We start from the raw sequence: 24485 nt of genomic DNA on the forward strand, positions 1-24485 counted from the left end.
GCTATGAAGCTTAGAGTAATATTCGATGCTAACCTCGGTTTTGATAATCAAATCAAACATGTTCAGTTGTGCTTCCTACAGCTCAAACTAATCTCCAAAATCAGGTCATTTTTATCAATTGCTGATCTTCAAAAAGTTGTACATGCTTTTATCTATTCTAAGCTCGACTATTGTAATGCACTTTATTCTGGTATCATCAAGGGCTCCCTCCACCATCTGCAGTTGGTACATAACGCCGCTGCTTGGCTCATTACTGGGACAAAGAGATATGACCATATCACTCCTGTGCTTGCCTCCCTACACTGGCTCCCTGTTATATTTCCAATTGATTTTAAAATTTTATTTCTCACTTTTAAGGCTTTAAATGGTCTTGATCCTACATACATTTCTGATTTATTGACCTGGTATGTGCCCCTCGACCATTAAGATCTGCAGATGGAGCCCTGCTGGTTATTCCCAGGTCTCGGTCTGTTACAAAGGCTGACCGGGCCTTTTTTGCTAGAGCTCCCATGCTATGGAACTCTCTTCCTGTTGACCTAAGACAAACCAATTCTCTAGCTTCTTTTTGTTTTCTTACAGCTTCACTTATATTATTCATCATGTTTCTTTCATTAGCATTTACGTTGATTTAAGTGCTAATATCTAACAGTAAACTTTTCATGTGCGCGCGTACACACTCACACGCACTACTGGAGGAGGTGCAAAAGGCTTTCAGGGTTCATACATGTTTTGTAGATTTTGTAGACTGCACACTGAACCTGTTCAAAGGAAGCTCAACACTGCTCATGAACTATGGAAAGAAAGTGTCGTTAACTGAAAATGTTTAGATGAATTTAAATGCAATTTAAACCTCCCATGTGACATATAAATTCCAGTATACACTTTTTTGAAACCCAGCAAAAATCATATGAAAGTGTTAATACCTTGTCCATGCAGTTGTCTCTGAAGATGTTTTTTGTGAGGATGACAGTGTCGTCCTGTTATGGGTTTTGAAAGCAAACTTTAACAAATACATATAGATCATAGTACATTGCATAGTCAACAAACCTAAAGATAATCACCTAACCACCAATACCTTTGTCATTGCAAAGGTCACAACACCACCTTCTGACAGGCATATCTTCATTAAAACAAAATGATGTATCAAATCCTGTCTATAGCATGAATCTGCTACACCCCTGAATCATATTCCTTAACATTTATTTTACTTTATATATTCAAATCAGTATCATCAGGACATAAGTTTTTCACAGCTAAATCTTAATTTCAAATGATACTTTGTGAAATAAGCCCAGCAACACTACTAGTTTGCTGGGCTCTTGTTGACTAAGATGAACATAAACAGCGTAAAACAATCCCTTGTCAATGAGCAAGTTAAGTGAAAAACGTTGACTGAATTAAGAAAATTCTTCCAGTAAGTGATACAACTAACATATTCACTTCCATTACAGCTATCACACTCTTTGGCATTTTTAATGTTCATTTATGTGCAATTTTGGCAGATCATACACTCACCTATACTGCTGTCATCACAGCACTGATTTGGAACATTTGGAGGCAAGAAGCCTCTGGGTACAGATTGCTGGTTGAGGTAAAGCTACACATGTCGCCCAACCCCAGCCCTCACCATAACTGTAACCCTAACATGTAGCCCCACCTCATCTTCCAAGAAGAAGGAGGGGGTGGGGCTACACACGTAGCTCCGCCCAACATATGTAGCCTGACCCCAGCCCTCACCGTAACCATAACCCTACCATGTAGCCCCACCTCATCTTCCAAGAAGGAGGGGGTGGGGCTACACGTAGCTCCGCCCGACACTTGTAGCCCCGACTCAAATTCACAGTCTGTGTCCCAGGGAACTTGCTCAGGTCTGCAGCTTTACTATACTCCCAGGTTCTGCTATAAGCAATTAAGCAATTAAGCACAGAATTGATTGGCACAGCAATTTTGAAAACAGAACATTAACGAATCAATCTTGAAACTCAATGCACAAATTCTCCTCTTTTCTAAGCCAGTTATCACAAAAATAATATAAAATAAGATAAAATAAAATTAAGTTTCTGGCTGGCCAAGAACTGGGTACTGACATTAAGCGTCAGTCATTCAAATCCCCACAAGAAAATGTAAAACTCAGTAAAATACATTTATTGACGAAAAAGCTCAGTTGTCTTGATCCGTCCATTTAATTTTACACACAAAAATATCAAAATACTTTAGCCAACAGGGCATTTAATCTGAATATTGTCAAATTATTTCTGATCAATTCTCTCAAACAAATACACTATACATTGTCAACGTGCTTGTCCTTTTCAAAATTCAGTGCTCTTTTTTTTTCCGGGAACAATGCATTTAAGATGTATGCATAGTTGCTACTTGGTATTTAGCAATAGATTTGACACACTCCACTGCATTTCATGCAATTCATATTCCATTAGGGAAAATTTTCTCCTTCAAACATCATTCAGCGCCAGGTGCTAATATATATATAAAAGTTACACAGTACAACATTCATAAAGTGGATTATCTTGGTTACCCAAATGTCAAAGCTTAAAACAATGAATGTATCTTTACACAAACATACAGAATCATACAACTTGTACTTAAAAAAATAAGAAATAACAAAAAAAGCAAAAGAACAAATAAAAACGAAAACAACAATTGGGCAAAAAAACCAAAACAAAACAAAACAACAAATGCCCCAGTGCAACATGAGAAAGTAACCCATTCAAAAATCCTATGCAGCACTCTTTCAGTAAATCTCTCGGGCATATCCGTGCCCACATTTCTCCTAAGCTGTGAAACAGTTTGTAAGGACTTAAGGTTAAGACCTCCAACTAGAGATGTCACGTCGCCATGTAGGTTCACGTGTTGTGTTGTGAAGGTAACACAGATTCCTCTCAGTCACCGCTGCCATATTTTACACCAACCAAATAAGTCGCTTAAAGAAGCTTCACTGACACCTACAATTTAGCACAAACAGAACGATAAGATGCTGAGATACCACACGTATGGCGAAACGCGTTTGGGGTTGCGAGCAGAAACGTAAAGGTGTTTGTGAAATCCACAGCCTAACGTTTCCTGGCCTTCAGAGTCAGAGACAGATCTGCGAGTGGTCTTTTGCGAGTGAATGAGCTGGACAGAAGCACCACATTGTAAAGTGGACTGAAAGGAAAGTTGCTCATCTTTGCCGATGAGTCAGTTTTTGTTCTGATCTTGGGCTTTAAACATAGCCACACATAGACTAGGCCAACTTGAAGATGTCAAGTACATACACCGACATTCCACCAGGGGCTGATCACAGCCACGCTAATAACTATACACTGCCACGGCAGTACTTTAACATTACTTATAATAATTATGTCCATATGCCTTGAGAACTTCAGATGCTCAGAATACCTCCAGTAACACCACGCTTTAGGCTTTACTGTCCAATGATCAAGTCGTTGTCTAAAGCACAAACCACAAAACAATATTGTATCTTACAACATAAGTACAATACAAAATGATATGACACTTTAATCATCACTACGCTTATTCGTGGTTCAACTGGTAAGTCAAATGATCATTGTTACCTATCAAAAGTATAAATGGATCAGGAGGGGTGTTTTCCTCCCCAATGTACCCCATATACAAAACACTATCAAAGTAAGAAGAAAAAAGAAAAAGCCTTTAGACTCTTGATTTTTTCCTTCTATCTAGCATAATTAAGGCATTAACTATACAGTATTGCTAAAACAACAAGAAGTTGCTGGATACGAAAGAAATATCTATAAAGTAACATAAAAAAACCCTAACATTTCAGTACAGAGTGCAAAATATTCATATAAATCCATAACTTGTGAGTCCCTTGTGGCCCGTTAAGTACCAAACTTCCTTTTGATGGTACTACGTTGATGCCTAATTTGCTGTTAACTAAAAAACATGCAAAGTGCAAACTGGATTTAGGAAATACAATTATTTTCTTAATTACAATTTCCAAATGTTTGGTTTCGTCTGCTTAATCTCGGTAGCAACTGGTAGGATATAAAAGTCTCTATAAATTCTCGGGGTGGGGGTGGGGGACGGGGGGGGGGGGCTCAACGAAACCTTACCTGGTACTTAACTTTCAAGTTAAGCCAGTCTTACATGGTTGAAAATTGTGTTTTAGTCCCGTGGGTTTTGTACCATTCTGGTATTTAAAAGGAGTTAATTAGTTGTGTTTGGCATCCTTTTTCGTTATTGAGCTATTAGGTAGCCACATGTATCCAGTGAAGGCTAAAGTAGCAGTGAATTAGCGCAAAATAGCCACTAAACATCCCAATAAAGAAAAGAGAAGACATAAAACAATCTTACGTGAAGACCGTATAAATCTTAGAATGGGATAAAAACCAACACGTTGAACATTTTGACGTCAACAGGATACGAGATTGAGGGTATAACATAAAACAAAAGATCTGGATTCAACTTGTGTCGGGTTAAAAAAAAAAAAGAGGAAGACATAATATCAAGGAAGACAGTTGAGGCTTCAAAACGGTGGCAGATGTCAGTGATCCAAGCAGAACAAACTGGATGGAAACAGGGGGTTTCAGCCATGGGTGGATATCGATAATAGTCAGTGTCGCCAAAACAGAGACAATCTGAGCTTATATAACCAGAGCGAAAACTAACATGCTTGGACTTAATCCCGAACCCCAAACAACATCTTCAGGACAAGAAGAACGCCGCAACCCGCTGGCAGAAGCAGCGACTTTGATCGAGTTAACAAATTAGTGCAATTTAATAAGAGACCACTGTGTCAGGACTCTCTGAAAGCTGCCTATGTAAAATACCTATGAGAAGAACCTCAGATATAAGAATTTAAAAACACACAAAAAAATTGTTAAATATTTGAGTCTGTCCCACTATACATTCATAAGAGGGGGGTGTACGATAGAGATGACAAAGAGTGAAATACATTTCAGAAGTCTTTCATGAATATTAAAGTTGACCTCGGTTTTTGTTGATGCAGCTCAGTTTCAATGACCTCTGATGATGTTCTAGTATCCTGATTTAAGGTGCGACTGCTTTGGGAAGAGAAGTTAGACATTCTTGTCTCCGCTCTTCTCCCCCGCAGCCTGAAAAGAAAATGAAAAAAAAAGTTTTTGTTTCATTTATCAAAGTGGTGGGGATTATCCAGACTTGTCAACCGTCTGCAATAAAGCTCGTAATAACCCACTGTTTACTCACCCCAGGCTTGTGAAGAGCAGTTTCCTGCAGGCCAAACAGACTGTTTCCCTGGCCTCCCTGCAGGGGTGAGGCCGTTGCCGAGGACAGCAGGTTGGGTGACTGGGCGATCATGGGCGATGCTGGGTTTGAGGCGAGTGCTCCTGTCAGAGTGAGGCGCTGTAGTCTCTGCTGCTGCAGCATCTGGTACACCACCACCTGCTGCTCCTGTTGGGAGAGGGAAAGAATACAAGGGCTTAACAGAGTTCCCACTCTTCTGAAGAAATCATTTTAAAGGACTTTCCAAGGGGCATTTTCTATGATATTTGCTTGGGGACGCTGACAGCCACTGCCAACGGAGGGCATTATATATCACATATAATTCAGTATTAACTATGAGGGGAAGCTAAACAGTCTCTAAATGGAATGTGTGACTTTTAGCAGGTCATTGACAGTACCTCTCAAACTTAAACAAAAATCTGGTTAAATACGGTGGCTAAAAAGATTTTTCTAGGCGTCTGGGTAGCGTAGCGGTCTATTCTGTTGCCTACCAACACGGGGATCGACGGTTCGAATTTCCATGTTACCCCCGGCTCGGTCGGGCGTCCCTACAGGCACAATTGGCCGTGTCTGCGGGTGGGAAGCCGGATGTGAGTATGTGACCCGGTCGCTGCACTAGCGCTTCCTCTGCTCGGTCAGGGCGCCTGTTCGGGGGGGGGGGGGGAATAGCGTGATCCTCCCACGAGCTACATCCCCCCGGTGAAACTCCACATTGTCAGGTGAAAAGAAGAGGCTGGTGAATCCACATGTATCGGAGGAGGCATGTGGTAGTCTGCAGCCCTCCCCGGATCAGCAGAGGGGTTCTCCACACCACAGCCTTTGTCCTCCCAGACAGCATCAGCAATGGAAACGTTGATAACAGTGATGGCCGGTGACTCAAAAGGGACTCAGAAGGGAGGACAGGAGACCGACCCACGGCATGTTATTTTACAGTAGTTGGCTACTTATCTCAACTAACAAAAAAGGGAAACATAAAACTGAACAAAGGAAATTTGGACTCTGTTGAAAAGGCCTACATAAAATGTGATTCTTTTAGTGATGTGTTTAAAGAGCAAAACTTTTGCACACCTGTAGATTGACAGGTGCATAAGAGAAGATCATGGGGTAGTTCGCAATTTACAAATTATAATTTCTTTTCTGATATGCTAGTGTATGAATCCATCTATGGCTTTATGGGTTGGACTTTCACTCATGTGCAATACAATGGTAGAGAACTGAAGATGAAATTTGGAAGTTATCACTGCACCACCGCAATGTCAATATTGTATTCTGGTTGTTGATTGGTTAGAGAGGATGTGCTCCATTGGCACATTATTTTACGTGTTCTGGCCAGTAACAGATTAGCATGATACAGTCGAGATGCCTATTTTCCAAACACCGCATCTCAGTTGCTTTCAAACCCCAAAACACGTTATGCCAGAAATTGGTCCACCCCAAGGATCGGGTCCCCTGGCACAAACAGAGCAATATAGTGTACGTCAGGGGTGTCAAACTCCAGGCCTCGAGGGCCACAGTGTCTGCAGGTATTTGTTGCAACCGTGCACTACACCACCTGATTTAACTAATTGGCTCACCTCCTGGATCAAGGAGGGAAAGGAACTAGTTTAATCAGTTGGTGTAGTGCATGGTTGCAACAAATACCTGCAGACACTGTGGCACTCGAGGCCTGGAGTTTGACACCCCTGGTGTATGCTGTTAAGTGCCGTGAGGATTGCCGTGACTTTTACATTGGAGAAACTAAACAGACACTGGCCAAGAGGATGACACAACACAGAAGAGCTACACGTCAGGCCAGGACTCCCACAGTCTACACTATCTACAGGCCAGTGGACACTCCTTCAAGCATGAGGCTGTGCACATCCTTGATAGGGAGGAACGCTGGTTTGAATGGGGAGTCAAAGAGGCCATCTATGCTAAGAGGGAACGACCATCCCTGAACCGAGGGGGCGGGGGTACTAAGAGTACATCTGTCACCATCTTACAATGCTGTGACTGCAAACATTCACCAATCCTCTGTGAACAGTACTCATGGCCATAGTAACTCTAGTTAATGATCAGGGTAATGTGCATATGAAACCGATTGTTGGTTTCAGTCATTATGCCACTGTATTGTTTATAAGGGTGGGGATACCTGCAGTCAGTTGAGACTCAAGAGGTCACTTAGATGAGTGATGAAACGTTTCTCCCAATAAACGTTGTGTCCAGATGAACTGATTCAACTTTCTGTGATTTCCTTACCTGAATTACTGAGCATGCATTATTTATATTTATGCATTATTAATTATTGAGTGTGACGACCAATAGCCACACTCCATCTTGAAAAATCACACCTGCTCTGCTCACAGTCTTTGACAATTGACCAAATTAAAAATGAAAACACCCAGACAGAATCTTACAGCTCATGGTGTGCCTGCCGGTTAAGCTAACAGTGGCATGGTTAAGGTAACAGTGGCACGGTTAAGCTAACGGTGGCATGGTTAAGCTAACAGTGGCACTGTTAAGCTAACGGCGGCACGGTTAAGCTAACACTGGCATGGTTAAGCTAATGGGGGCATGGTTAAGCTAACAGTGGCATGGTTAAGGTAACAGTGGCACGGTTAAGCTAACAGTGTGGCTGTGTGTTCTTTACAGGGGTGAAGTTCTGTGACGTGAGGAACTGCTGGAACTGTTGCTGTTGTTGCTGTAGGAGGAGTTGCTTCTGTTGCTCTGTCAGGAGAGACGACCTGCAAGAAAACCATTGACTCAGATTAAACCACAGCTCTAGCCAGGCCAGACAATGACCAGCAGCACATGGTCACATCAGACCAAACACAAACATCAACCAATTAAGGACTCGCACACAAGCAGTCAGCTGGCAGACATAATGCCAGCAGAATCATACAAAACAATAATTAACCGTGATAAATTGTCATCATAAACAGCTGCTGCCAAAAGAAGTAAAGCTTTGTCTCGTGCCAGGGGGACAACAAAACCAACCATCAAAGATAACACTGACACACGACACAACATCCATGCCATAACTTATCGTGACATGTGGGCTACGTACGGGCTCACACTCTTAGGTAGCTGAAGACCCTGTGCCAGTGCCTGGGGGTTGAGAGGTGGGGGCTGGGGGCGAAGAGCAGGTAGCGAGGGCTGGGGGGCGTTCTGCCCTGGAGACTGGATCACGCCATTTAGACTGCCCAACACGCCGTTCATGCTCAGCTGTGGACTTCCTGCGAGGGAGGTCATGAGCCCACCCACCATGGGCAGGGTGGTGCTGCCAGTCTGACTGATGGTCCCCAGCCCGTCAGTTAGACCACGGCCCAGTCCGTTCAGCAGGGGCTGGCTGAAGGATGCGGGGCTCTGCTGAGGAGGCGGGGTACTCTGGAAGGATAGAGAGGAGCTACTGCGGGACGGACTACCAGAATGGAGCTCCTAGAGAGAGAAGAGGTGCATGGTCGTTTTTTGTTTTTTTTTGTATCAGCTGGGTTTTTCTACCCACTTATTTTTATCTAAATTTTCATATGTCAAATGAGTAACACTGGATGAAAATGGTAAATATCAATAAAAGGTCTTAAATATCATTAAAATAGTTTCTTAGTAAAGTGACTTTGGAAATTGTGAAATGCATCAGTCAAGACTGTCAGCAGTTTTGGTTCACCACAACGCCCCAGAAATATCAGGTGACGTGCTTGTGTGACAATTACCTAGTGCATGAAGCTATTGCTAGGTGCACTTTTGTTTTTGTCTCCATGTAGGAGTGAAATATAAACCACAAGTGACACAAAGGAAGAATAATCACTTTCTAAATATTCAGCAGTTCTTTAAAGACTCATCATTTTACCAAAGTTTGTGGGCCTTAAATTGCTTAAGGCCAGCAGATGGAAACACATCTCAATCTCATATTCATTTGTTTAAAATTCACTTGACAGCTGGATGTAAACCCAGTTATAGATCAACTGTTGGATTTAGTATGTATTCAGTACCTTTGGAAATTCTGGAGCTGATTTGTGTTTTCCTACATGGCAAATTCCCCTATCAGCTAGCACATGAAAATGTAAGCTAACATTATGAATTTTGTGCTAATACTGTTGAATCCAGGTCAGGATGGTACATTAATGTTAATGTGCGGGACCAGGAAGGATCTCTGGGTTCTCACCTCAGAGGAGGTAATGAAGGAGGTGTCATTCAGGAAGCAGCTTTTGGACAAGGGGCTCTTATTGGTGCTTAAATGGTCTAAGGACAACAGAGGCACAAACACAGGGACTCAAGGTGAAATCTAAAAAAAATTGACAGTATAAGAAAAACATAACAATCAGCATTTCTGTGGTCAAAGTGCTAACATAATTTTGTCTGGGGTGTTGTGGATAAAGGAAGGAAAGGTAGAGACAAACAGTTGAAAAGTTGGAGTGAGACAGGATTTATGGCTTAGTGTAGGACTTTTTTTCAGCGATAGCTGTGGGATTATGGGATTGGGAAGTAGCACTTCCCAAAAGTAGCTGTGGGACCAGGTTAATGATATAATAATGATAATAATAAACATTCTATTTAAAGGCACCGTTCATGACAATCAAGGTCACCTTACATCAAATACAATAAAACAAAGCAATAAAAAAAACTTTAGTGCAACCAAAGCACACAATTAAACACACAATAAGCAATTGAGCATATATCAGCAGGAGTTAAAAAAGATTAATTTGATGCAGTTAAAGTGAGTAAACTAGTTTAAAAAGGTGGATTTTAAGAACAGTTTTGAATTCTATAATGGAGTCCAGTAAGCGGATGTGATGAGGAATGGAGTTCCAGAGTTTGGGTGCAGCATAGGAGAAAGCCCTGGCACCCTTTGTGCTGAGGTTGATGGTTGGTAGTGCCAATGGACCTGCTGATGAAGACCGCAGGGAACGAGATGGAGTGTAAGTCTGAAGGAGGTCTGTGAGATAAGCAGACTGTGAGATAAGATTATGAAGAGCTTTGAATTTTAATATTAAAATGTAAAAATTAATCCGCTGTGATACAGGAAGCCAGTGCCAATGAGAAGTAGCTCAGTTTTACTACTGTTGAATTTCAGATAATTGTTAGTCATTCATATCTGTATATCATGGAGACAAGCAGTGAGGGTACCAGACGGGAGAGTGGAAGTGGGCTTAGTGGACACAAAGCTGTGTATCATCAGCATAGTGGTGGAAATGGATACCATAGCGCCAGAAGATATTGCCAAGAGGGAGGAGGTAAATAATAAAAAGGAGGAGCCCCGAACACTGAACCCTGTGGAACTCCATGAGTAACTATCAAACTTTCTGACTGGTATTTCTGAATTTGTATAAACTGTGTCCCATCTGTAAGGTAGGAAGCAAGCCACTGATACACAATGCCCCAAACTCCAATGCTAACCAGATGATCCATGAAGAGCTGATAGGATATAGTATCAAATGCTGCAGTGAGGTCAAGGAGGATGAGGATAGAGAATCGGCTGCAGTCAGCTGCATGAAGGAGGTCATTAGTGATCTTAACCTGGGCTGTTTCTGTGCTATGTTTAGGGTGAAAGCCAGACTGGAATTATTCAGAGATTATTGTTATCAAGGTAGATCTGGAGTTGAGATGCAACAAATGATGAAAGATACAGAACTGTAACATTAAGATAACAGCCTTACTAGACTGAGGAAGAATACTATGATCTAACCTTGCGCCGAGGAGAGGAAGCTGATCTGGGTGGACGTGTGCATGGACCCTGGGACTCCGTGGGCCTGTGGAGGGAAGGGAACGGCCAGCTCCATGTTGAGCAGCTGCAGGCGTTCCTTCTTGGCCGTCAGGCTGAGGATCTGGTCCTGGAGGCGCTGGTTCTCCTGCTGCAGGCAGTGGAGGGACTGGAGCATCTCCACAACTAGGTAAGAGAGAAAGAGATGTGTGCAGATAAATGTACAAATTCAGCACATGGGACAGGTTGGGGATGAAGTTTGATGAAGAAGATGGTGCCTTTCAAAACTAAAAAAAGTTCTGCTCATTCGCTTGTTAAAAAAACTTTTTTTTTTTTAATTCTGTAAAGAGGTCATAAGTTAATCACACAGGGAGATGATGGAGGACAAAAATTCTGTTCAAAACGTGATGATCGGTTTTAACAGACAATTTTAATTGCATGAGCAGACCCTAATTCTAGTGTATGCTTTTCTACTTAATATATCACTTCAAATATACCATAATTCACTACTGCTATACACACTAATGGTATGTCAAACTTTTTTTTTGTTCTAAAACAGCCATCTGTGTCTTTTCTTGTTATTTTGTCCATTTGAAACATAATGATGATGTCATGATCTACATCTTCATCTTGATGATCTACATCTTTAGCATTAATGAAAACAATGGAAGCGATTACAACAGCAGTAGAATGTAAGAAATACACAATAGATTTAAAAAAGCATTTGACACAATAGATCATAACATTAATTTCTAAATTACATACATATGGTGTGAGAGGAGTAGTTTTAAATTTGTTAAGCAGTAATTTAGATAACAGAAAACAATTTGTACAGTTTGCTGGCAATACATCTGAGTGCATGAAGATTGAATGTGGAGTCCCACAAGGCTCGGTGTTGGGGCCAAAACTTTTAATTTTATATGTCAATGACATATGTGAAGTGTCAAAGATATTGCAGTTTGTTTTGTTTGCAGATGGCACTATTTTTTTTTAGTTCAGGAGATGATTTAAAAAGTTTAGCAGAAAGCTTTGTAAGTGAAATGGTCAAACTGAAAAGATGGTTTGATGAATTTAAGTTATCATTAAATTTGAACAAAATTACATTTATGGTTTTTGCCAAACAGAAAAAGAATGAAAACATTTTACTGTCTATAGATGGAGTTAATATTGAAAGAGTATCTGAGTTTAGATTTTTGGGTGTAATAATGGATGACAAACTGACATGGAAATCTCAAACAAAGGTGTCTAAGAATATTTCTGTTTTGAACAAAGCAAAGTAACTGTTTGATTACAAGGTAATGCAAATTTTGTACTGTTCACTTATTTTGCCATATTTTAGTTACTGTGTGGAAGTGTGGGGCAACATGTACATGAGCAACATAAAGCCATTGGTTATATTACAGAAAAGAGCAGTAAGAGTTATTCATAAAGTGGATCCAAGAGAACACACCAACGGACTGTTTATTAAGTCAGGATTAATGAAACTTAAAGATTTAGTTGAGTTACAGACATTGTTAGTTATGCACAGGGCAAAAAGCAGAGTATTACCAGAAGATTTACAAAAATTATTTGTTTTTAGTTCAGAGCACGAGGACCACAGAAGGAAATTTAATTTTAAACATCAGTATGCATGTACTACTTTAAAGCTGATGTGTATTTCATTATGTGGCGTCAAACTGTGGAATTCGTTAGAGAACAATCTAAAGGGTTGTATAAACATCTTTCAGTTCAAGAAAATGTATGAGGAAAGAATAATTAGACAATATGGAGTTGTCAGGTAATGGGTTTTCAGTTGATGGTGAATTATTGTGTATGGCTTTTTGATTCTTTTTCATTTCTCATGTTGCTGTAAGTATTAGTTGTTGAATAACCGACTGACAGACCATCTAGTCTGTTGTTTATTTATTGGTGAGTAAGGGGCAGGCAAAATAAGATTTTCTTCTCCCTGCTCCTTTTCAATCATGGATGTGTAAATTGAGTTGTGTTTGATCATGAATCGCTTGTTTCTCTCTGGAGCTGTGCATTACCATGAGCAGAATAAATAATAATGAAATGAAATGATTGTGCCGGAGAAACCATCATTATTACAACAAAACAATATTGCAATATAGTTGGATGGAGGAGGCAGAGTAAAACACACCTTTTGATACCGATTTACTCGAACGACAAACAAGCTGTGGCACCTATTGTGGCTCATGTGCTGTCAGCTCACCAGTAAATAGTCCGCATCCTTGTAAAAATGGCACTCTCGGACCAAAGCTAACGCAAGCAGTCTAATGGATTACAAACTTCATCAATATACTGTATACATTGTTCGACTCTTGGAGATTTGTGGGCTGCAAAGAAGAAGAGCCATGAGGAACCTATTGGAAGCTGCTGAAAAGGCTTCCTGTTGGCTCTGGGTGGAGAGGGATGACGTGTGGCATAATGTGCTACCTGGACACAAGTTGGTGCTTGATCACACCCGGCTGGGTTGCTCGGGCGATGGTGTCTGATGTTAAGACCCAAAACATCCGTTGACCGCAGCAACCTGGAGACACTGACGATGTGTCCAGGTTGCACTACATGGTGTACCAAAGAACTACAGTGATATTGATCGTCTGTCTAAAGAAGCATCACCCCATTGGCATCACGTTTCTATCTTTTTTCCTGTTGGAGCTGTCTTTGACATGTTTGCCACTGCACCAATTGGTGCTACTACTACTACTGCAACCCCACCAAAAAATTCAGTAGAGTTATAAAATGACTGGAGTGTCCTCAACCATGGCAAGGATGCCAGTTAAAATCATTAAACCTGCCTCCATGATCCAGATGGACAAAATAGTGTGTTATTAAGGGAGAAAAATCACAAATTTCAGCTTTAAACAGCAAGCACAATGACCTGCTCTCTTCTTTTTCCCCATTTTATTTTAGAAAAGTTTCTCCCATTTTTTACCTGAAAAGTTTTTTCTTTAGAGTTTCTCCTCATCCGAATGTCACTATAGTGAACCACATCAAAAGTAATTATTGTGTTGTAACAATTAAAACTAGCACTCCCACGTAAATGAGGAACATGTGTTGCATGTGCCTCATTTATGTGGGAGTGCTAGTTTTAATTTAAAGTCTGTGGTGTAGAGGGTGAAAAAGACTTCAACTACCACACAGAGTCCTGCCGTCTTCAGAAGTTCTCTGATGACTCTGCTATAGTCGGATGCATCAGTAAGGGCGAGGAGGCTGAGTACAGGGCTGTGGTGGGAAACTTTGTCACGTGGTGTGAGCAGAACAATGTGAAGCTCAACGTGACAAAGACAAAGGAGCTGGTTGTTGATCTGAAGAGGGACATGACACCAGTGACCCCTTTCTCCATCTAGGGGGTCAGTGTGGACACTGTGGAATACTACAAGTACCTGGGGGTGTATATAGACAATGAACTGGACTGGACTAAGAACACTGATGCCCTCTACAAGAAGGGACAGAGCTGTCTCTACTTTTTGGGGAGGTTGAGGTCCTTCAACATCTGCCAGACAATGCTCAGGATGTGGTATGAGTCTGTGGTGGCCAGTGCTCTCCTGTTTGCTGTTGTGTGTTGGGGCAGCAGGTTGAGGGTAGCGGATGCAAACAGGCTCAATAAACTGATCCGCAAGGCCGGTGACGTTGTGGGGGTGGAACTGTGTTCTCTGGTGGTGGTTTCTGAGAAGAGGACGCTGTTGAAATTACGTGCCATCATGGACAATGTCTCCCACCCACTCCATGACATGCTGGTTGGGCACAGGAGTACTTCTAGTAATAGACTCATTCTGCCCAAAAGCACCACAGAGCGCCACAGGGGGTCATTCCTGCCTGTGGCCATCAAACTTTACAACTCCTCCCTCAGACTCAGACCGTCAGACACTCTGAGTTAATGGTCATTGGATTGGCCCTGTCGGGTTTTGTTTGTGCTGCGGTAGTGCAGTATAGATAGGGTGTAATGTGTACCATGCTTGTTGATATATTTTGTTATTATTTCTATTTCTTATTGATCTTTTATTTCTATTTGTTTCTGTTTTCTTATCTTGTATCTTATCAGTTTTTAGTTATTAGAGCGTGAGCGCCTGTAATAGAACCCAATTTCCCCTCAGGGATGAATAAAGTATTCTGATTCTGATTGTCACAGACAGGAAGTAATTTGGTCCACTCACTATTGACCCCCATCTCTCCATTGCCATGTTTCTCGAGCAGGAGCTCAATGTGGGAGCTGGCTGGAGGGACATTTTCTGGACGGGCTCGAACTCCAGCACCAACGGTGTCCCTCTGGTCGAACAGCAGGGGAAGAGAGCTCATTGGAGACCTATGAACAGCGAGGAAAAGGAAAGTGGTCAGTTTTCAGAGTGATATAGCTGGGGTAAAAAAACAAACAAACAACAACTTCCATTCCCAGCAGAAACAAAACCTTTTAGTTGTGGCTGTAACTGGTAAGTTTTATGAACCTTAAAAAATTAAAAAACACAAAAAAAAAAAGACCGACTAGAGGAGGCGCTAGTGCAGCAACCAGGACGCAAACCCACATCCGGTCTGTAGAGACGACACGGGGATTCGAACCGGCGATCCCCATGTTGGTAGGCAACGGAATAGACCGCCATGCTACCCGGATGCCCGGATTTTGCTTTCTTTTGGGAGCTTTAATCGTGTGAGACTGTTTAGTTATCTTTATGAACTGTGGGACTGTTTGGACGTTGGGCTCTAGGAATAATTTGTAACTTTGCATTTTGCTTTATTTGTTTGGGTTCAAGTGTCGACCTCCCAGTGTTTACTTCCCCTTTTGCTCGTCCAAGCCGGACGCAGTTTAATGTGATTCATATCGTAATGTGTCAATTATGAGTGGGAGACAAGAGTTGAGCTCTCGAATTCTTTGGGTTTATTAAACCATTCGTAACTGCATAGAGAGGACACTAAGGGGTGCGACGACGTCTCCCTCCAAGAACGACAAACCACAAAACAAAAACAGTAACCGGTGGGCCAGCACTCCGCCTTCTGCTCCACCAACCACAGGCACACACACTTTCTGTCTCTGCATTGTGTAGTTGAGTGAGACGCACACAGCAGAGTTGGAGATACGTATGTGGGTTTATTTTTCTTCACAGGAAAAAGGAAAAAACAAGGGCATCAGTCACATATCTTGTCCTCCGCATCTCTCCACACAGCTGCGAGCACACGAGCTTTACCTCACAGTATGTCATGCAAGATGTAGCATATTGCTTATTATGCATACTGACCACAGTATAAAGACATAAAAGAACAAACATATATAATAAACATAAAACAGTATAAAATATAATGAATGCACAGTATAAAACAGTATCCAAACTATAGTAAAATAAAATAAAGTGCAATTAAAACGGTATAAAACACATTTATCACAGTAAAAATCATTAAATTATTTTACCCATATCACAGGCTAAAATATATACTTCAAACCAGCATAACTTCACAAGAAAAACAAAAGCAAAAACACAGGCATAAGTCACATAGCTTGTCCTCTGCATCTCTCCATACAACAAAACAATAATACAAAACTCACGTGAAAAACTCTACAAAACATCGCATCACCTACGTGGAGACGCCATTAAAATCCAACCATTGCATGCTGCCTATTAACCCACGAGACCAGCGTGTACACAGCCCCGTTGAAGCTAGCACGAGGCTAATTACATTAGCCAAAAACACATGAACAATACGGTCTAAATCAAAATGACAAGTCATTTATACAATGGAGAATAGACTAATAAGTTCGTTAGCACCCCGCATTGCTGTGTGTATCACCATAATGTAACTTTAAGCCAAAAAAAAAAACTTTTTTCTCAAGAAAACATGTAAGATAATGGAGAGAGCACTAGAAAACGTGACTCAACAGCCCCCCTCCGAGAATCACCATCTTAACGTGGTGGAGGGGTTTGGGTGTCCCAGTGATCCTGGGAGCTGTGTTGTTGGAGGCAATAGCTCCTAGTAGGGTCTCCCAAGGCAAATTGGTCCCAGAAGAGGGGCCAGACTAAGAGCGATTCCCAAGAAACCCCAATGAAGTTACAATAGCAGAGCTAAAGCATCTCACCTCAAAAACGGCAACCGGGGCCTCTTTCTGGAGCCACACCTGGGAAGGGAGCTCGCCGGCAAGCGTCTGGTGGCCGGCCCTTGGCCCATGGGGCCCGGTCGGGCCTAGCCCGAAAAAGCAGCATGGAGCCACCATTGCACCCTACCCCAATGGGGTAGGGTGCAATGCAGGTCGGGTGGCAGGCAAAGGCGGGGACTGGGGAGTGCTGACTTTCGGCCTTGCAGACTGGTCCTTGGGACGTGGAATGTCACCTCTTTGGCACGGAAGGAGCCTGAGCTGTTGCGGGAGGTGGAGCGGTACCAACTATATATAGTTGGGCTCACCTCCACACACAGCATGGGCTCTGGTACCAAATTTCTGGAGAGGCGCTGGACTCTTTACTTTTCCGAAGTTGGACAAGGTGACAGGTGTCGGGTGGGTGTGGGGATACTCACAAGTCCCCGATTGTGCGCCACGATGTTGGAGTTTTCCCTGGGGAATGAGAGGGTTGCCTCTATATGACTGCGAGTCACTGCGGGGAAGGCTCTGTTGTGTGTGCTTATGCACCGAATAGCAGTTTGGAGTATCCAGCCTTCTTGGGAGTCTCTGGGTGGTGTCCTGGATAGGGTTCCACCTGGGGACTCTATAGTTCTGCTGGGGGACTTCAATGCTCACGTGGGCAATGACGGAGAAACCTGGAGGGGTGTGATTGGGAGGAACACCCTCCCCGACTGGAACCTGAGCGGTGCCTTGTTATTGAACTTCTTGTGTGAGTCATGGATTGGCCATAACAAACACCATGTTTGAAAATAAGGTAGTTCATAAGTGTACTTGGTACCAGAACACCTTAGGCCGAAGATTGATGATAGACTTTGTGGTCGTATCATCAGATCTGCAGCCATATGTTCTGGACACTTAGGTGAAGAGCAGAGCAGAGCTGTAAACTGATCACCACCTGGTGGTGAGTTGGATCAGATGGTGGGGAAGGCTGCTGGACAGACCTGGCAAACCCAAATGTGCAGTGAGGGTGAACTGAGAATGTCTGGCGGAGGCCCCTGTCAGTGAGGTCTTCAACTCCCACTTCTGGAAGAAGTTCTTGTGTATCCCAAGGGAGGCTTGGGGTACATGCAGATGTGGCAGATAGGAGCTGTGGTCATAAGGTCATCGGTGCCTGTCAAGGTGGCAACCTAAGAACTTGAACCTAAGAACCACTGGTGGACACTGGCAGTGAGGGAAGCCATGCTTGGGTTGTTGGTTTTGTATAAAGAAAATAAAAGACACACATTTGTGTAGTCAATGAGAGAAATTGTCTTCTACTTTCCTGCAATTCCTACATCCTCATTGAGAAACAACTTAAAAAAATGTTCAGCAATGGTGTCATAGAGCCATCCTGTTCTGCTTGGGGGCCTCCCCAGTGGTTTTGGTCCCGAAAAAGCAAAGATCTCTCCACTTCTGCGTGGACTTTAGGGGTCTCAATGCTAAAACACACTACAATGCTTTTGCTGCCAGACCCTAAATTAACGGCGGCTTTTCATTTTGACACGGAAGAAGTTGAGTTTGGCGGTTGTCGTGCATAGACCAAGAAGAAGAAAAAAAGCATTCATGATGAAGAAGAAGAACGATAAAAGGAGCTCACGACGGGAGAGAGGGAGAGTGTGCCGTGAGCTGCAGATGCGTGCTAATTGAGAGCCAACTAGTCACAATTAAACCAAAACTGGAGCGCGGAGAGCTTCATCTTACTGCCCGTCTACAGGGATGCCACTGGTGGGTGAGTCAATCCTTCATTGTCTTTAGAATTCACTGCTGGTTAGCATTCTGGTATTAGGCTAATCTTAAAATGGTTAGGTAATCACTCATATTGCCTCGCTGTGTACTTTATGTCATGTGTAATTCACAGTTAGCTTGAGGTTATCCATGTTCTGTGCAATTAAGTGCATGTGTATGGTTATGTATCGATTTAATTTGGTAAAAGATGTAGAATATGAGTGAGATTCATTTGGTTCATGCCCTTAAAAGAACGATTAAGTAAAAGGATAAAATGCCTTTCATTTACTGTACTTGTGGAATGGAATTAGCAATAATGGCAGCATTGCCCCCCCCTTGTTTTGTAAAGGTTTCAACCTAACAACGCAATCATCAAAAAGTTTGACAGTTGAAATAATTCAATAAAACAAGACTAAAGAAGATTGCTGTTTGAGTTGTGCCGTACATTCCCTCTGGTTGGCCAAGGCCTTTTTCAAGTTTGGGCAGGAGCTGAAGCAAATTCCCCTAAATAACTTGACAATGCTTATCCGATGCCGCTGGTGCATGAAATCTTGGGAGTCCATGCAAGGGGCCCAGTACTTTAGCTCTCTGGATCTTCAGAGTGGGTACTGGCGGGTGCCCATGGATGAGGAGAGCAAACAGAAGACCAACATGATAACTCATAAAGGCCTATTCCAATTCAAGGTCATGCCATTCGGCCTACAGAGTCACCTTCAACGTCACCGTCTTGCAATTGATGGAAAGTGTTCTGGGGAATTTAAAGAGCATAATCTGCTTCGTCTACAGAGATGAAATCATTGTTTTCTCCAGGACTCAAGAGCGACATCTGCATGACCTTGAGACAGTGTTCCAAAAACTCTACCAGGTCCATCTAACCCTCAGGGTAAAAAAATTCCATCTTTTCCAGACTCAACTGACCTGGACATGTAGTCTCAGGTAAAGCGGAGGAAGTAGACCCAGCAAAAGTCAACGCCATCACAGCCTATCCAAAACCCACAGATCTAAAAAGTCTCCAGAGGTTCCTGGGGCTGGTGGGCTGGCACCACAAATTCATCCCTAGGCTGGCAGACATTATGGCACCACTCAAGAAAAAATGGGTATCTTGGATGTGGTTTGCACAGTGTCAGGCTGCCTATGAAATCCTTAAGGGCTTGTTGAAGTCACCACCAGTGCTGGCTCAGCCGATGCCACACATTAGCTTTCTGGTTCACGGTGACTAGCGATGTGGCCCTGGGGGCTGTTGAAAGAGTCATCGCCTTTGCTTCAAGAGCTCTCCATGGTGCTGAACCAAGGTATTCCACCACAGAAAAGGAATGCTTAACGTGCATGTGTGTGCGGTGGCAAAGTGGTGTCATTATCTAGAAGGGGAAACAGATGTTTGATGTGTTCACAGACCACAATGCTCTCGCCTGGGCATTCAACGGTCCCAAAACACTCTCATTCCAAGTCTATCACTGGAAGGGAAAAAGGTTTCTGTAATGTCGTCCCAACGCTCTGTCCCATGGACCTCCACCAAAAGAGGGCAGTGTGTGTGTGGCCATCGCAAGCTCATATTGGTCTGATCTACCCAGTTCCCTTCAGGACATTGAAAAGCCTTAGCAGACTGACACCTTATGCCAAGAGCTTCATCAAACCAGCAGTCAGCCCACACCTGGCTAGATTCACTATCAACAACAGCAAGGAGTGTTATACTGGGGTGTACCTTTTGAAGAATGGTGGATTCAAGTACCAGTTAATTATTTCTGCTTTGCTGGTGCCTGAGTTTCTGGCTTACTTCTACAACATCCCGTTTAGAGGCCATTTGGGGAGGATGAAGACGCTCCTGAAAATCCTGGAGGTGGCATGGTGGCCAACAGTCCACAAGGATGTTTGGAGTCATGTCCATGCTTGCCCTATACTTGTCAGGAGTACAAAAGCTCTAATGACAAGCCAGCTGGTCATCTCTATACAACAGAGTTCAAAGCACCAGGTAAGATGATAGGGGTGGACTTCATGGGGCCTTTCCTGTTCAGCAAAGCCCAGAATTCAGTTCTGATGGTGGTCATGGACTATTTTAATAAATGGGTGGAGGTTTTTGCTCTGAAGGATGCAAAGATGCCAAAGGTCTATCACTTTCTTAAAAATGACATTTTCACATGCTGGGGGGGGGGGCAGCTACCTGATGTCTGATTGGGGCCCCCAATTCACAAGCCAAGTAATGAACAGCCTGTGTGAATCCTGGGGTGTGACCCAAAAGCTCACCACAGCATACCATCCCCAGACCAATCTGACAGAGCGGGACACTTGAGACCATGATTGCCTCTTTTGTGGGAACCATCATCAAGACTGGGACCGGTGGCTGCCTGAATTCTGATTGGCTATCAACACAGCAGTACATGAGACCAATGGCATGAACCCTGCTGTGTTAGTCCTGGGTCACAACCTAAAAGGCCCATTTGAGCATCTTATACGTCAGTCCCCTGCACATCTGCATACCAAACACTACCCTCACGCACACAAATTCTTGAGGTTGAAAGACATGCTGGTGTAGCCAAAGCCAGACAAGCCAGGTATTATAACACAAAATGCAAAGATGTACCACTTTGCAGTTGTTAATGAGTAACTAAATCCTAGATCATTTTTGTGGGTTAGCTGACATCTACAGGTCAACAAATATATAAAGATTAAAACATAGTACGCTGGTCTTGGTACTGTGTGATGTTAGCATAGCAGGATAAACACAGCTGCAGATAATAACATTAATAATGGATGTTTGATTTAGATGTGCCAGCACACCCAGATCAAACAGATCCATTATTATTCCTGTCCTTCAGATGAGACGTTAAAACCAAGGTCCTAACTCACTGTGGTCATTAAAGATCCCATGGTGCAATACTCCTGGAACAGGGGAAGAAATGAATACAAGACAGCTGCTGGCTCTTCATCAGCTGTATTAATCGTATTAATGACACAAAATACAAATCCCAACCTAAAACAATACTATTTAGTTACTGCACCTGCAAATATAACACATAAATTCAGACACGCACACAAGCATACATTTACACGCGCGCACACACGCGGCGGGAGTGAAGGCGCACACTGTGCATGTCTCGATCACGCGCCAACCTCATGCACACACCATGTATTCTGCGCCAGCAGCAGCCACGATCACGTGCTCACGTCACGCACACATCATGCACTCGGCACCAGTAATATACACTTCCAAACACTGTGCTCGACAAAACACACCTCGACATAGTAATAACTACACACCGTCTTCAGAGAATATACCAAAGCGAACAAACAATCACCGCCGCTTCGCACTGGTCACACACTCAACCCGCCTTGGCTCGCGGCCATGCCAGCTAGCTAACCCCTATGCTAGCGAGCCTACATTAGCGAGCCAGCCCTGCATGTACTCGACTCCGTTCCAAACTAAACATCCTTATTTGAGGTAAGCTAATGAATCCGTGGTGGTCCATAACATTTATACACCGATAATGAACTGAAATCATATATACTTTTCATCCTTACCTGGAACAGGGGAAGAAATTATTACAAGAGAGCTGCTAGCGCTTCATCAACTGTATTAATGACGAGAGCCCCCAGCGCGCCCTCTAACCACATCTCCCCAGGCACGAACAATGGAAAACTGATTCAGTCCTAACTAATCGATTTCAGTGTGAACCTATTTCACCCGATTATTACAATGGCACTTATCGAAAAGAGTAGGGGGTCCCCCGGTGTCCTGGTAAAATCCCCAACCTGGCTCTCTCCATCTTGCCACCTAATCATCTCCCCGTAATTAGCTCAATGATTCCTCGCTCTCCACCTCAAGCTGATGTGTGGTGAGTGTTCTGGTGCAAAATGGCTGCCGTGCATCACCCAGGTGGGTGCTACACATTGTTGGTGGTTGAAGTGAGTTACCCCCTTTAATGTGAAGCACTTTGGGTGTCAAGATAAAGCACGCTATAAATGTAATCCATTACTATTATTACTATTATCAATCTTCTTCACACCATAGTCTTCCTCTTACCAGACAGTATCGCCGATGGCAAAGATTGATATAATACAGCCATGTTTCAAGCAGCAGTCACAGCTGGCATCGCTGTGCAGCGAGAGGTGTGGTGCCACACACTCTTTGGTATCACATTACCAATGAGACACATATTCATACATTTTATCTGAGTCAAATCAAATCATCAACGATGGTGGTTTCAACTCTAATTAGCAAAAATCAAGTTCAATGTGTTTTTTTTTGTTTTTTTTTCCCTCTTGTTCTCCCAACTATATCCGGCCAATTACCCCACTCTTCTGGTGATGTTTTTTTTTCTGTGTCATGCCAGATATTTGGCCTATCCCACTTGGAATTACATGACACCTCTATTTACAAAACATACATCTTCCAGCATTGCATATACAAAGCATGTGAGTGTGTGGTAATTGCAGCAGTTTCTGAGCGCTCCAAATCCACGAGATCCATTCAAGATAAAACTGAGTTGCCAGTGCTTTGTGTCAGCACCTTTCTCATTGCCAAACAAATAACCTGGCCTTTGACTACTCATGTTGTTGTACCAGTTGGTAAATCAGTTGTGCAAGATTTGCCTGCCATATCTAATAGTTAACCACAACAACTTTGCTTCCTCTTCAAACTCACCGCTATTTGCCTTACTGCCACGCATTTGGCTGCTAGTCTGAGGATGTAAACTACATGACTCTGCCAGGAAAGTCCTATCTAACAAAAACCACCAACAGCAGCAATTACAAAATCATACATGGTTTGGATTTGCATGGATTAGCAATTGTCTCAGACATACCAAAAGAAAGTGTCAAAAAGACATTTTGTTGCATGTTTACAATTGTGATTTAAATGTAACGCTCCACATTAAAGGCTTTCATAATGGATTTATTCCGTTATTCTCTGTACAGACTTTATCTTGTTGATGGGGGGGCTGTAGCCTACACCGGCATGGCTGTAAGGCTGGGTGACATAGTGGACAGTGTGTGCTGGTCTGGGTTGAGATTACGGGGTAGCTAAGGGAAGCTCAGCTCCCCTGAAAAGGACATGAGCTCCTCTGAAAGCATACTTTGAGGAAATTTAGAGGGAGCTCTGAAACATCATCCATGTTTGTGTCACAGGTTATAGACTTTTATTTTTATGTACATTAAGGTTCCTGAAATGAATAAAAATAGTAATCGAAAGAACATAATAATAATAATAATAATAATAATAATATGCCAATGTTGTGTTTATTTGCATTACATTCCAATGTCCGCTTCCGGTGTGGGAAGATGGTGGCGCGAATTCACGTTTGCGGCGGCCTCACCCAGTATCGTCCATGCAGTGTCTTTGTCCACATCTGCGTCTAAGTTTTGTCTTCGTCTGATGGCTGGGAGAGCTGGCGCTGGATCAGCTGGGAGAACTTGGTCTGCTGCATCCTGTGGGCCCAGGGACCACGGCCCTGCCCGGAGCTGTGCCCGAAGAGGTAACACCGAGGACGGTCTGTCAGGGCGCGGAAGCAGGGCAGGCTAAGCTAACTGCTAGCCCATGCAGACCGGCAGTTCTGATAACCCCAAGGGCAGTCTGGCAGTGGCCTTGCCTGGCGTTGATTGTAGTGTTTTTGGTGTCGTCGTGTGGAGAGGTGTGTCGAGGGTGTCTGGCTGGGGGAGCTGGCGTTGGATCGGCTGAGGGGCGGTCTGACAGGAGGCGGAAGTTGGGCGGGTTAAGCTAACTGCTAAACCATGCAGACCGTCAGTCATCCTGGCTGGCGTTCGTTC

At 43.1% G+C, this 24485-nt stretch overlaps 1 protein-coding gene across 1 annotated transcript in view; it reads right to left on the reverse strand.

Annotated features, from left to right (window-relative positions):
• Positions 1 to 2164: 2164 nt before the first annotated feature.
• Positions 2165 to 24485, reverse strand: part of LOC130112602 (protein AF-17-like) — a 71888-nt gene continuing 49567 nt past the window's right edge. The window contains exons 14-20 of the mRNA XM_056280042.1: positions 15076 to 15224; positions 10904 to 11104; positions 9383 to 9459; positions 8288 to 8658; positions 7871 to 7964; positions 5206 to 5409; positions 2165 to 5093 (exon numbers count right to left, since the gene is read on the reverse strand). Of these exons, the coding sequence (XP_056136017.1) occupies positions 5058 to 5093; positions 5206 to 5409; positions 7871 to 7964; positions 8288 to 8658; positions 9383 to 9459; positions 10904 to 11104; positions 15076 to 15224 (1132 nt within the window). The 3' untranslated portion in view covers positions 2165 to 5057. The remainder of the gene's footprint in view (positions 5094 to 5205; positions 5410 to 7870; positions 7965 to 8287; positions 8659 to 9382; positions 9460 to 10903; positions 11105 to 15075; positions 15225 to 24485) is intronic.

Source organism: Lampris incognitus, chromosome 5 (genome assembly GCF_029633865.1).
Source record: "Lampris incognitus isolate fLamInc1 chromosome 5, fLamInc1.hap2, whole genome shotgun sequence".
NCBI classification, from domain to species: domain Eukaryota; kingdom Metazoa; phylum Chordata; class Actinopteri; order Lampriformes; family Lampridae; genus Lampris; species Lampris incognitus.